General features: G+C 41.9%; 1 protein-coding gene across 1 annotated transcript in view; it reads left to right on the top strand.

Moving 5' to 3' along the window:
- Positions 1-13,629, top strand: part of GSR (glutathione-disulfide reductase) — a 300,254-nt gene that overhangs the window by 253,606 nt on the left and 33,019 nt on the right. Inside the window, exon 12 of the mRNA XM_044059619.1 lies at positions 5,925-6,058. Coding sequence (XP_043915554.1) covers positions 5,925-6,058 — 134 coding nt within the window. The remainder of the gene's footprint in view (positions 1-5,924; positions 6,059-13,629) is intronic.

Here is a 13,629-nt window from a genome sequence, read left to right as displayed (position 1 = left end):
CATCACCAACAATTGATGGGTCTTCAACATAGTATCCCAGGGGTACAAATTTTATTTCCACATGCTGCCAACCCCAAAAGGATTCCCAGATCTTCCTCCAAACCATTGGGCAGAGGCACAAAACCAGGTTCAGTCCCTGCTCTCCATAAGGGCAATCCAGCCTGTTCCAGCAGAACAAATAGCCCAAGGTTTTTATTCCAGACTTTTCCTGGTACCCAGAAAAGAGGGCTCCTGGCACCCAATCTTAGATATATCCATTCTAAACACCTTCCTGGTGGAACCAAAATTCAAAATGCTCATCCTACAGCAGCTTCTCCCTATGCTGTCCAGAGATGCCTGGTTAGTCACCCTAGATGTAAAGGAGGCCTATCTACACATCCCAATAAAGGACTCATGCAGAAAATATCTACGTTTCAGGGCAGGATCTATACATTATCAGTTATCTGCACTTCCCTTTGTCTTATCCACTGCTGCCAGAGTTTTCACAAAATGCCTGGCTCCAGCTATTGCCTATTGCAGACAGAGAAATATTCAAATGTATCCCTACTTGGACGATTGCCTAATTCAGGCAGATGGTCAGGAAAAGCTGTTGCAGCACCTGACATTTGTAAAGGACCTTCTAACCTTCCTGGTGTACACTATCAACTAAAAGAAATCCAAACTAGTCCCCAGTCAAAAAATTGTATTCCTGGGAACAAGCTTGGACACAGCATCCCGGATGGCATTCCTTACTCCAGAAAAGCAAGCCTATCTGACAGGCTACTTCACTCAAATGGCCACCAGAACCCAGCTATCCACAAGGAAAATCCTGCAGGCTCTAGGGTTCATGGCCTCCTGCAGTCTATTAATTCCATATGCCAGACTGCATATGAGGAAACTTCAATGGTACTTAAAAAGTCTTTGGTGCCAACATTCTCAGGACCTGGAAACAATCATTCCTATGATACCTTGTCTAATGGAAGACAGCAGCATGCAACCACAACAAGGGGCTTCCCTTTACACAACCCCACACCACCCAGACCCTAACCACAGATGCTTCAGATTATGCCTGGGGTGCACATCTGGATGGCAGGTGCATTCAGGGCCACTGGAGCCCAAATCAAATTCATCTGCACATCAACCAAAAAGAGATGCTAACTGTTCAGCATGCTCTGACAGATTTCAGATCCCTACTCTCACCAGGGCCCTTACTAATCCAAACCAACAAAACCACAGTGATGTGGTACATAAACAAGCGGGGGGGGGGGACCCACTCTTACCCACTCTGCAGGCTAGCCTTGGCCCTGTGGAACACAGCCTCAGCCATGCACATTCACCTCCAAGCTCAATTCCTGCCGGGCAACCAAAACTCTCTGGCAGACAACTTAAGCAGAAATCTCCTAGACCCACACGAGTGGCAATTAAACCACAACACCTTCCACCTTGTGACCCAGAAATGGGGTACTCCGAAGGTTGACCTATTTGCCTCCCCCTACAACCACCAGCGCAGAAAATTCTGCACCAGGGTACCTCACAGCGAGGGCAGGAAAGTGGATGGCCTATCCTTCTAGTGGGCAAACCTCTCAATCTATACATTTACCCCGCTACCTCTTCTTACAAGAGTATTACTCAAGATAAAGGAGGAAAGACCAAGGGCAATCCTGATTGCCCCAGACTGGCCATGCCAACACTGGTACCCACTACTGCGCAGTCTGGCAACATTGCCTCCATGGCACCTACCCCAAATCCCTACTCTCCTGACTCAGCAGGAGGGACAGTTCTTGCATCCAAAGTTGCAGACCCTGAACCTTGCAGCCTGGCTTATTCCATCACTTCTCCTCCAGTGGCTAGCCTAAGCAAGCAGGTACTGGATGCCATACATGAAGCCAGATGACCCAGTACAAGGAAATCCTATGCTGACAAGTGGAAAAGGTATTGTTCCTGGATTCACACCAAAGGAGCAGATACAACACAGCCCTCCTTGCCTCTCATCCTGGATTACCTAGCAGACCTACTCCACAGAGGCGTCTCCTTCTCTTCCATTAAGATCCATGCCTCTGCCATCTCTGCTCATTACAACACTGAGCCACCTCTCTTCTCAAACCCTCTCATCAAGCAGTTCCTGAGAGGGACTAACAACTTAAGGCCACCAAGAAGAGCCCCCACCCCTGCGTGGGACCTTAACTTTGTGTTGGAAAAGCTCACGCTACCCCCCTTTGAGCCTGCAGCGTCAGCAGAGTTAAAATTCCTCTCTTGGAAAACAGCCTTGCTTCTGGCCATCACTTCAGCTAGAAGAGTGTCTGAGCTACAAACACTTATGGCTGTGGAACCCTTCATTATTTTTCATGCTGACAGGGTCTCCCTCAGGACTAACCCAACCTTCATGCCTAAAGTGGTGTCCAGTATAGCTCTCACCCAATCTATCCATTTGCCCACCTTCTTCCCTAATCCTCAAAGTAAAGGTGAAAGGATCCTTCACTCTTTAGATGTGCACAGACAGCTCAGATTCTACCTTGATAGGACTAAGCCCTTTAGAAAATCTGATCAGTTACTAGGTGCAGAGGGAAAGCCCATATCAAAACAAACCATCTCCAAATGGATAGCACACTGTATCCATTTCTGTTACAAACACCATGGGAACTACCGCCTGAGGGAGTCAGAACGCATTCCACTAGGGCAACTTCAACCTCTACAGTCTTTCTCAGAGGAGTCCCTACCAGGGACATTCTGTCAGCTGCTACTTGGAGTTCTGGTCATACCTTCACCAAGCATTATCACCTGCCTATATTTTCCATATCCAGGGTGGGCTTTGCAGCAGCAGGTCTGCAGGGCATACTAGCCAGCCCTAACTCTTCTTAGTATAGTACTAGGCTATCTGCCCTGGGGTATTTGTAAGCCTAGCCATAGTGATGTGGCTTTTGCCACCCCATGAAATGGTACAAAAATGTACAGAATAAATCTAGAATACTGTGCCTCTGTCTAGTAGTGACACAATGAAGTTCCCCTTATATAATAGAATTAGTTTACTGTGCCCCTGTCTAGCAGTGACACAGATGTGACCCCTGGGGTAAACTTTCGATCTCCCATCCACTCATCAAGATTTCTCTTGAAGAGAGTCAGTGAGGGGCTCTGCCTAATACGAACTGGGATCCTGTTCCAAAGCATGGGTAGATAGTTTCATAGTATAGTGACTTGGCCTCCACCCATTCTTCAGCTTTGGGAATCAACCCAAGTGTGATGACTGCAGCTGTGAAACACAAAGAACATAGTACAGTTGTGTACACTTACCATAAATGTAGATGTTTGAGTGTATTCACTGTTGCAGTCCTGGTTTCCCACCCTCCAGCCCCCTTGTATCTCTTTCTCTTCCTCACCCCTTACAGGGCTACTGGTATTTATTTTTTTACTGGTGGTGTTTTTCCACCATAACATAGCTCCCTATTGGGGGCTCATGACATTTGGGGCAAGAAAAACTGATTGAATGGCGTCAGCTGCCTGTTTTTATACCTCTGATGACCTAACATCAGTACTGAAGCGACAGCAACTGACGCAGAAATACTAAGCCTCTGGTATTCGGGCCGACTGAGGGCTACCCCTGGCAGGATAACCCAAGTGTGATGACTGCAACAGTGAATACACTCAAACATCAACATTTATGGTAAGTGTACACAACTGTACTATATTTTCTGTTCTCAGAACTATCTTTATAGTGGAGGGTAAAAAAACCTTGACTGTAAAATGAAGTCATAGGCCATTTTAGGATTTAACAAATTAAAAAGAAGTAATAGTTGGAGTGTTGCAAGGATATTATTCTCCATTTATTGGGTGTAGTTGTCTTTTTTTAACTGGAACACTGAGTAAGTATAAAAGAATATTAAGTTTATTATTGTCATACTGATGCATTTTGGGTAAAAAAGATCTTCCTGATTAACACAATGAAATACATATTTTAACTGTAGGTTGGGGAGTGACCATTCACCTCCACTGTCAGATTTTAGCTACTATATATCTCTTAGGAGATTTGAACAAGAAAATCTGGATCCGTGTGAGAGACTTCACTGTTCTGGTCTACAGAGCAAATAGTTTTAGTTGTGTAGTATTTACTAACTTTATCATTCTATTCTCTGTATTATTCTGCCTAATGCAGTATTTAAGAAATTCCTGGGGACACTCAAGCAAGTGTGAAATTGGTATATACCTGAAATGGGTCCATATGGATTATTGTACTGTCCTTACTGAGAAATTTAAATAAGTAAATACATACATTTTAATTACCTGGTGTTGTTTTATGATTCCACTGTTGATGTAGATTCAAGTCAAATGGAGAAGGATAATAGTCAATGAATATGTCTGTTTGATTTTAAATGAATACTGAAAGAATAATGAAGTAACTCAAATTTTGGTTATTTCAAATACGTGTGTGTGTGTGTGTGTGTGTGTGTGTGTGTGTGTGTGTGTGTGTGTGTGTGTGTGTGTATGTACATGCACATCTGTGTCTGTGGATGTTTGTGGATATCTAGGGAAGAAACAAGGACTTTACAAGTACCCCTTCTGCAATTTTAATCATTGAAGTTTTGCTGGGAATTGTTTGGTAAAATCATTTTTACCATGGTATTTTTTAGTTATTTATAATTTGGACTGGTATTTATATTAAATGTAAGTACAATTGTTTAATCCCAGTCCAATACTTATAATATTGCATTTACAGTAATGCTGTATGTTTCCTGGTACTTACAGAAAACTTTACTCATACAACCCCTCTTCCTTCATGAGTTGTATACTGTTTGCCGTCCGTAGAAGATGTTCGCCTCTTAGAACTACATTACTTTTCAGAAGTACAGCATCATAACATGTGCCGGCTAGATGAACTACACGTTGTACAAGATGGTGTCTAAGGTAGAAAGTCATTGCAACTCTGCAGACAGGAAGCTTATATATTTTGTTGCATTACATAGCTTTTCAGTGCTTTACTGCATACTGTGAGGAGAACCTGTGACTGTCTGTGTCATAATTGCATGATTCATAAGTGATGCATAGAGCCCCACTCTTGAACTAATGTACCATCTCCAGGGCTTTAGCAACTGTGATTTTTTTTAGATACAATATGAAATTCTTCCTGCTCCATTTTTCTTTTCATGATATGGTGCGAGTTGTCTGCTGTGCAGTTTGTCATAAGAAGAAGCCCCTGTGGGCATCTCAGCTCCCCCAAAATGTAGAGAAGTTAGCATAGTGCATACAATGAGAACTATGCTACTAAAATGCATTTTTCTATTACATTTTCCTTGTTGTCAGCCATTGACCACATTAAGTCCCTCATGACCCATTCAGCCCTTTCTTTCACTGCCATTGGGCAAGTGCTTATCACATGAGACCATCAACCAGGCAGCCATCAGGATTTTCTTAATGCGTAGCCGTATCCTGTTGCCCCATATGGCAGCCTGATGCACACACTATCTCACAATGCCACCCTAGTAACCCTTGCAAATTTCCATACATGACTCTGAGGGTACTGTGTATGAATGCACAACGTGGTGGGTATGCACCTCTCAGTCTGTAGCACTCCTTGCATAAGTCTCTTTGTTGTCGTGTCAGCACTGCAATAGGTTGGGCTGCTCCCCCTAGGATAAATGACATTGCCACTGGCCTCTCGTGCCACCTCTCAAGCTGGCCTCTAAGTTGATGTGTCTGTAGAAAATTAGTAACTATTTATTTGACCCCATGGTGCAGAAGGATAAAGTCCTAGACCTTGTAAATGAGGAGAGGAGCTGGTGGCAGCTGATGGTCTGCGGTGGGGAGGTAAAAAAAATAGTTCTTATTGGGAAGGCTGTGGATTATCATGATCCTGAATTGGATAAAACAGTAATTGAAAATGAATGTCTCATTAGTTAGAGGTAATCATTCTCTTACATTGTCATCATAGTGTTTATTTTCTACATTCTTTACAGAACAAGCCACAGCTAAATATGGTAAAGAAAATGTGAAGATCTACCTAACTTCTTTCACTCCAATGTATCATGCTGTTACAAAGAGGAAAACAAAATGTGTCATGAAACTAGTGTGCAGTGGAAAAGAAGAGAAGGTAAGTAATGAGTGCTCAACTTATGCTTATACCACACACACAAAAATGTGTTCTTATTTAACAAACCACAGTTTGTCCTGTTCGGAGTTGTGATCCTCTGAGTGTGTGCTGTGTTATTAATCAACTGTGGTGTTTTCAGCCTGAAAATATGGGTCTTCCACATGTTAAAAAAATTATTTTCTGTCCTTTTAAATGCCACCTTACAATGGCTGTTGTCTGACATATAGCTCGGAGGAGTAAGGCCGTGAGTTGTTAATGAGCTGCCTCCTGTAATCCAGAGGTTGGGTCCCTCAGCCTCCATTTGCCTACTGTGTGGCTCTGAGAAAGTCACTTAGCTAGACATTGCTGGTGCCTGAAAAAAAAGATTCACATGGATTTGTTTTGTATCTACGTCAACAAATATGAAAAATAAACAAATTAAAATGTAGCTGTTACACTGGAATAATGTACTTCAAATGCATCTACATGGACAAAACATGCACTGTGGAATTGTTTGAAGTAACAGCAACATCTGATGAAGGTGTAACAGAATATGCTGCTTTTTATGATCTTGTTAGGGCATTGCGCACTATTCCATATAAGCTAGTAACTGCTAAATTAATTGCATTAATTGTCAAACCAGCTGTAAGTCAATGAGTAAAATACTATTTCAATAACTGGACACAACAGAACAGGAAAGAACATCCTGAAAATGGAGCATCTTGCCTCACTGGGAATTCTTATTTTTTTAATTATTTAAAAAAAATGTTAAATAACAGGTAACATAACAAAATTAAACAATGCTGAAAATTTTATAGAAGGAAAGTATAAAATAATATCAGTAATTTATGTTTACTTAAACAATAATTTTGAAGAGAACAATTAAAGAATTATTCCTGTCCAAAGAAAATGTTTGCATTTTATGTTGTTTCAATGCACTTAAAATATGTTATAACTCATCATTTTTAAGTGATACCACAAAATATTTAAGTCCAACTGAGTAATATAGCATTTTAATAGTAACAGGATTAAAATTAAAGCTATGTTCTCCTTAATAGTCATCAAAAATTAGTTATGTACTCTCAGTAACAAAGCATCTGTTTGTCTGTTTTCGTCCTTCCTCAACCGATGGGTCTTGGATCCATCTTCAGCTACTTCTATAAATTTTGGCTCCATAGTTCAAACTCCTCCCCTTACTCATAATCCCCTGTTTAGCATGGACTACATCAGATCAAGTTTGCCCTCTATACTGACAGTTATCTTACACAACAACAAAAAAGTCAGTAAGAATGCAGACTAATTGCAAAACAAATTCCAGGCAGACTAGAAGGAAGGGGAGGAAAAAGTCTGGAGATCATAAGAAAGGCAGACAGGACAACACTCCTCAAGACATACTAGGAGTCCATATGAAAATCTTCCATGTAGATAGTGGGTTGAAGGGCAGGAGATTAAGGAAGGATGAAAACAGACAATACAAATGCATTGTTATGGTGAGTACATGATTTTCATCTCATGTTGTCTTTTTCATCTGCTCCTCAACTGATGGTGCAGAGTCCCCATCTAGAGCACACCAGGCTGGTCCTGAAGGAAGTATATTCCAGAGCAGACAGAGCCAAATGCTACCCTATCCCCAGGCAAAATGTCCACTTTGTAATGAGCAATAAATGTATGCATATTCAACCAAGTTGCAGCTGCACAAATGTCATCTATGGAAGCTCTCGATCCAAAAGCAGAGGATGTGGCCACAGATCTGGTGGAATGTGCCTTAGGAGGTTTAGATAATGTTAATCATTTTTTCCTGTAAGCAAATGAAATGCAATCAGTGAGCCATTTGGCCAAAATTACCTTTGAGACCAACTTGTCCAATTTAGCTTGGAAAAGGAAGCAAGTAGCTGGTCTGATTTTATGAAATCTTTAGTTCTGTGGAGATAGAATCTAAGCTGACCATGAACATTCAACAGATGTAGCATGTATTCTCCTTTGATGGAAACATTTAGAACAAAAGCAAGAAAATTAATGGATTGATTTATAGCTGTTTCTGAAGCCACCTTTGGTAGGGAAAAAGGATTAGTATGGAGGGACACCGTCTTTGTGAAAGATCAGATATGGTGGATGGGAAAAGAGAGCCTAGAGTTCTGATTCCATCTGGCTGATGTGATTGCAACCAGAAAAATGGCTTTCCAAGGCAAAAACTTTATAAGTCTACCTTGGCAGATGGCTCAATGGGAGACTGAGTCAAAGCTTGAAGAAGTATTGTTAAATCCCATAGAGGAGTAGTGTCCTTAATAGGTGGTCTCAGCAAGAATGTATCTTCGAGAAAGTCTTTACATAATCTTGATTATGCCAATATATGAATGTTTTTCCCTATGTGAAAATTAGAGATAACTGCAAGTTTGACCTTTATCATAGAATAACTAGCTCAGCTATTGAAAACGGAGGGACGAAAATCAATGATAGGTGGAATAGGTGCTGAAAAAGGGGTCTAGTTGTCTTTGGAGAGCCCACAGAAAAAATCTTTTTCATTTGCACATATAAATCTTCCTAGTAGAATCCTTCTGAGAGGATGTGAGGATTTATCGAACTGGAGAAGAAAGCCTGTGCTGTCTAGCCATCATTAGAAGTGGAAAATCCATGTGGTTAACTTGAGGATTTGAATGTCTGGATGAGCTGTCCCTGGTAGATGAGGCAAAAACTCCAGAGATGGATCCAACATCTAGGGCGGGTGTATTAGATGAGGCCATAGGAAGGGAAAACATACTTGTTGAGGCCCGAACGAGGCAATGAGGATTGCTTTGCTCTTCTGTTGAGCCACTTTCTGAAGTAACTTGGGAATGACAGGAGTGGGAGGAAAGACATAAAGAAGACCAGAGGGCCAACTGGAAATCAGAGAGTCTCTCAGTGACTCCCCTTTTTGGGAGATCAAGGCAAAGTACCTGCTGCACTTGGAGTTGAGAGGAGAAGTGAAGAGGTTGCAGCATGGTTGGCCCCACTGACAAAAAATAATTTCCACCTCTACAGGGTTGAGACACCACTCCTGAGGGAGTAAGATGGACCTTCTCAGTTTGTCTGCTAGCACTTTGGACTTGCTTGGGATATGCATTGGTCTGGAAGGACTGTTTGAATGGCTCTTTTTGCCAGCAGTTTTCCTATTTCTGTAGCTGCTTCTTTTCTTTAACTGGGTTGATTGGGAGACTGAAGGGAAAAGAGTATGCAATAACCTCTGGATATTATCTTCTGCACCCAAGCATCTTTGGTGATGGCTGTCCAGGCCTCTGGATGCAGGGATAAGTGCCTCACCAACTGCCTCCAAAGTGCAGCAGTTGGGCAACCTTTTAGGAGCACTGAAAGTGCTTCTCAGAGAAAGGACCTCTGAAGCCCTGGTGTTGCAGGTCTCCTGTGCCATGTAGACAACACCTACCATTAGAGATCCCACCTCTGTCACGGGGGGACCTGTACCCATAGGAGTCCTGGGAATACCCTTGCGACTTATGCGTCCACATATACTTACCCCATCTCTGGTTCTGTGAAAAAGTCCTTTGAGGGGTAGAGAAGCATATCCCTGTGGCAGATAATGTCTTCCTATCCTGTTCACTCCTAGAGAGGGTTTCATTCTCCTTAGGGCCAAATAAGGTGGATCTATGAAAGGGAGCATTGATGAATGATGACGTGAAGGGCTCTGCAAAATCACAAAGGTACATCCAGGCATGCCTTATGACAATTTCTGAACCCACAGCTCTGGAAGCTTCCTCCAGGCATGAGAAATCAGCCTCATAAAGGCATCTGAAAGGGACTGGAGGGTGACCAGTTGTAAATAAACAGTTTTCTTGTCCTCTGCACACATGGTCAATGAAAGGGCATTGGAAAACTCCTTGATCAAGTCCCTTTGAAATCTATTAATGTGTGCTAAATAGTTCATTGACCAAAGGGGAAAGATTGCTGAAATATAAACATACTTCCCCAATCTGTCCAACTCCCTGACTTCTGTCTTCGGGGGATGGACAGATGCAGATTGTTCAGCAAGTTCCTTATTGATGGCTGCTGCTACCACCATGGCATCTGCTGGGGACCTGTGTTCCAGTGGGCATTATCCTTTGGCACCACCAGTTACTTGTCAGGACATTTTGGGATTGGCTTCTTGACATCTGGATCTTTCAAAGCCTGGCAACAGATGCAGTCAACCATCTCGTCTGCCAGGGAGATTACCCAGGGTGTAGCTGTGCCATTTCCAAAATACTCTAGAAACACTGACTCCTTCTGGGAGGGGGGCAGAAGGCCAACCACCTTTCTATCTCAAATGTTGGAGGATTTCACTGAAAGACATTCTTAAGGAGTGATCTTTGGAACCCTCCCTTTCATCAAAGTCAACGTCTTCTGTCAACAGTTCCTGTGGGGAATCCAAGTGCCTCCTTTCATATACGTTTCCAAGGGAGGCTCACCTTGCTCAAGCTGCAGGTGACCATGTCTGAAATGGCAAACACGATCTTTGTTAATCCTTGCTAAAGAAGGAATTATGGGTAAGGGTAGGAGCTCAAGCTGCAGAGCCAAAGTCTGGAAGTAGCCAACCAGATCCAAGGTCAGATCTGAGATCCATCTGTTGAGGAACAGACGAAAAAGCAGTTGTAACCATTTGGATAAACATTTACTAAAGCAACAATGTATTTACAAGCCCGAAATATGAAATACACCTGCCACTGATAAACCATTAACTGAATATATTCCATTTACATGAGTAAAATAAGTAGCGAGTTTTGAAGAGGCAGAGTAGTTGTTATGACAAGCTGTAAAATGAGTGCACAAAAATTTGAAAAAGGATTAAGACTGCTTTCCTATTTTCTTCTCTAACACCAGTTTAAAGATGAATCGTGCAGTAAAATATAGTCCAGTTTAGTGGGCTGGAAGTGCCTATTAGTATATGTTACTTTGAAGTGTACTCTGCGTGTTTGAGATCTGTTGTTTCTTAGAAAGAACCCTAAACATTAATTAAAAAGTTTGTATATTTTATCTCATTTAACCTTTCAAAATTTTGGACTATACAAGATAGTTTTTGATTACAGTAATGATAGGCTTATAGCTACTGATTACAGTAATGATAGGCTTATGGCTACTTGATAATTTATTTGAATTTGTTAACCGGGAAAGAACAACTGAATCTTTTCTAAATACTGTTCTCTTTTAAACACTTCATTACAAGCACTTTCTTTAAAAAGTATTTAAAGAAGTACAAGGAGCTTTAACTATACTTCTCAGTTCACCCAGGATTTTATATTAGAAATTAGTAGCTCTGAAACCATATAGCGATTTGGAAAGCGCAGACTTTATGTTTATAGTAGTAATTTATAAGGTTTGACAATATACTTAGAGAAAAGGTAAAACAATTAGATGGGCCTTAACTTGACTGTTGAGGAAATAATAGATTTTGTCAAGCAACATGTTTATTTTGTATTCTTTTTCTCTAGTCAGTATATGAAAAAGTGGAATATAATTGTGAGAGTGAATTTTCTGGAGACTCTTATTTTACTGTTGTAGGGAATGTATAACACTTAATTAAAAGAATGTGTAAATACTTTAACTTCACATTACATTCATGAGAAACCCAGCCCTGCATAGCTGTGTTGTTTCAGTATTCAGATTGTTGTCTGGTTTATATCCTCTTTCTTCTTTTATACTGGCACTAGAATACTTATTCTCCAGTCATCTGGGATTTGACTTTCTCTCCATACCACTGTGAGTACCCTCAGGAGCCATTTCTCTCTTAACTCACACAACAGTGTGATCATATCTGCCATGTCGACTTCTGAGCCTGCTGCTTTCCCTAATTTTATTTTCCTTGGTACTGTTCTTAGTTCTTCTAGGTTGAGTTCTCCTTCCTCTTTCATAATAAGATGTGTATGGGACGGTACAACTTCCTTGGGGTTTTCTTCACTCAGAAAGTGTTGGAAGTACTCCTTCCATTTGCCTTTGTCTCATACAGTCCACATAAGCTTTCCGTGTGTACCGTATTTCCATACCTAGCTCTGCTACATATCTGTTCTGTAGTCTTCGCATGTGCTGTTTTGAGGTTCTGTATTTCTTCTTCATCTCTAATTATTTCCTTTTCTTTCTGAGGTGCTAGAGCCCTGAGCATTTCCTTTAACACTGTTTTTGCTCCAGTCAACTTCCAGGTCTTCAGCAAAGTCTCTGTGAACCTTAGACCCTTCTCTGACCACTGCATACAGTTATTTGTGGCTACCACTGGTTTATACTGTGGACCACGTTAAGAACCCTGTGGTCCATTTGCTTTGTGATCTTGGAGAAATCTGTTAGGCACGTTCATTCTCTGTTAAATGAGTATCAGTTGAGGATGTGGGCATATATCTGATAGAGATGGGCTTTACCTAACAACTCTTCCACTGCCACAACCATAGCCTTCAGTAATGCTACTCAATGCCAGAAGTCTAAACCTCAAGATGCACGCACTCAAAACTCTCCTTAGCATGGAGAACATCGATATCTGTGCAGTAACAGAAACCTGGTTCAAGGCTCCCGAGAGCACACCAGCACTACCAGGTTATACCTCATACCATGCTTTTCCGCCCCAAAACTTGGACCGAACCACAAAAGGAGGGGGAGTGTCAATATTCGTCAAAGATACCCACACCTCCAGGTTGGTGGCACAGCACGAAGCATCAGAGACTATCCATGTGCAACTAACAGTGGGTAAAACTGCCTTCCAGTTTATAGCCTGCTACAGACCACCCTCCCAAACCCAGGAACCCCACTCGGCCTTCCTGAGAATACTGGAAAATATGAAGGTCTCTCCAAACACCATTATATTGGGCGACTTCAACTACCCAAACATAGACTGGGAGCATTACTCTAGCTCCAACACCCTAGTCCAAAGGTTCCTAGAATTTATAAACTCAAATGCTATGGAACAACTTGTTACCACTCCCACAAGAGGGGAAAACATACTGGACCTGATCATCACCAACATGGGGACTCTCTGCTCCAGACCAGAAGTGTATCCCTCACTGGTAAGATCAGACCATAAACTAATCTCACTGGATACTCACATCCCGACTCCACCCCCTGCCCTGTAAACCACAGTGAAAAACTTCTCTAAAGCAAATTTCACACTCCTCAAAACCGAGGTAGAATCCTTCAAAGCCCCCGGGCCTATGGAAAATAAGGCCCAGACCACAGAATCCTTTATAAACGCATACAATCCCAAATAAAACCAAGACCTAATCCTCCAAAGGCAGACGTCCTGTCTGGTGGACCCCAGCCATAAACAAACTATACAATAGAAGGAGGAAGCTACTACATGATAGAGCAAAATCCCAAAAAGGGAAGGCATCTCTGATCAGTATTAGCAAAAAACTACGGGCACTCATAAAATCGTCTAAGGCCAGCTTCGAGAGAAAAATTGCACAGGACACTAAGGATAATCACAAGGCTTTCTTTAGTTATGTTAGGAACCTGGGTGGGAATTCCCAGATATGCTCAGAATTAGTCCAAAATGACAAAAAATACACTGAACCCACAGACATTGCCAACATCCTAGCTGACAGGTTCAGCGCAAACTTCTCCCCCCCTCCCCACCAAAAGGGCAA

This window comes from Protopterus annectens, chromosome 17.part0 (assembly GCF_019279795.1).
Source record: "Protopterus annectens isolate FY-2018-M chromosome 17.part0, PAN1.0, whole genome shotgun sequence".
NCBI lineage: Eukaryota > Metazoa > Chordata > Ceratodontiformes > Protopteridae > Protopterus > Protopterus annectens.
The sequence above is the reverse complement of the archived record's forward strand: the minus strand, read 5'-3'. Positions and strand labels throughout refer to the sequence as shown.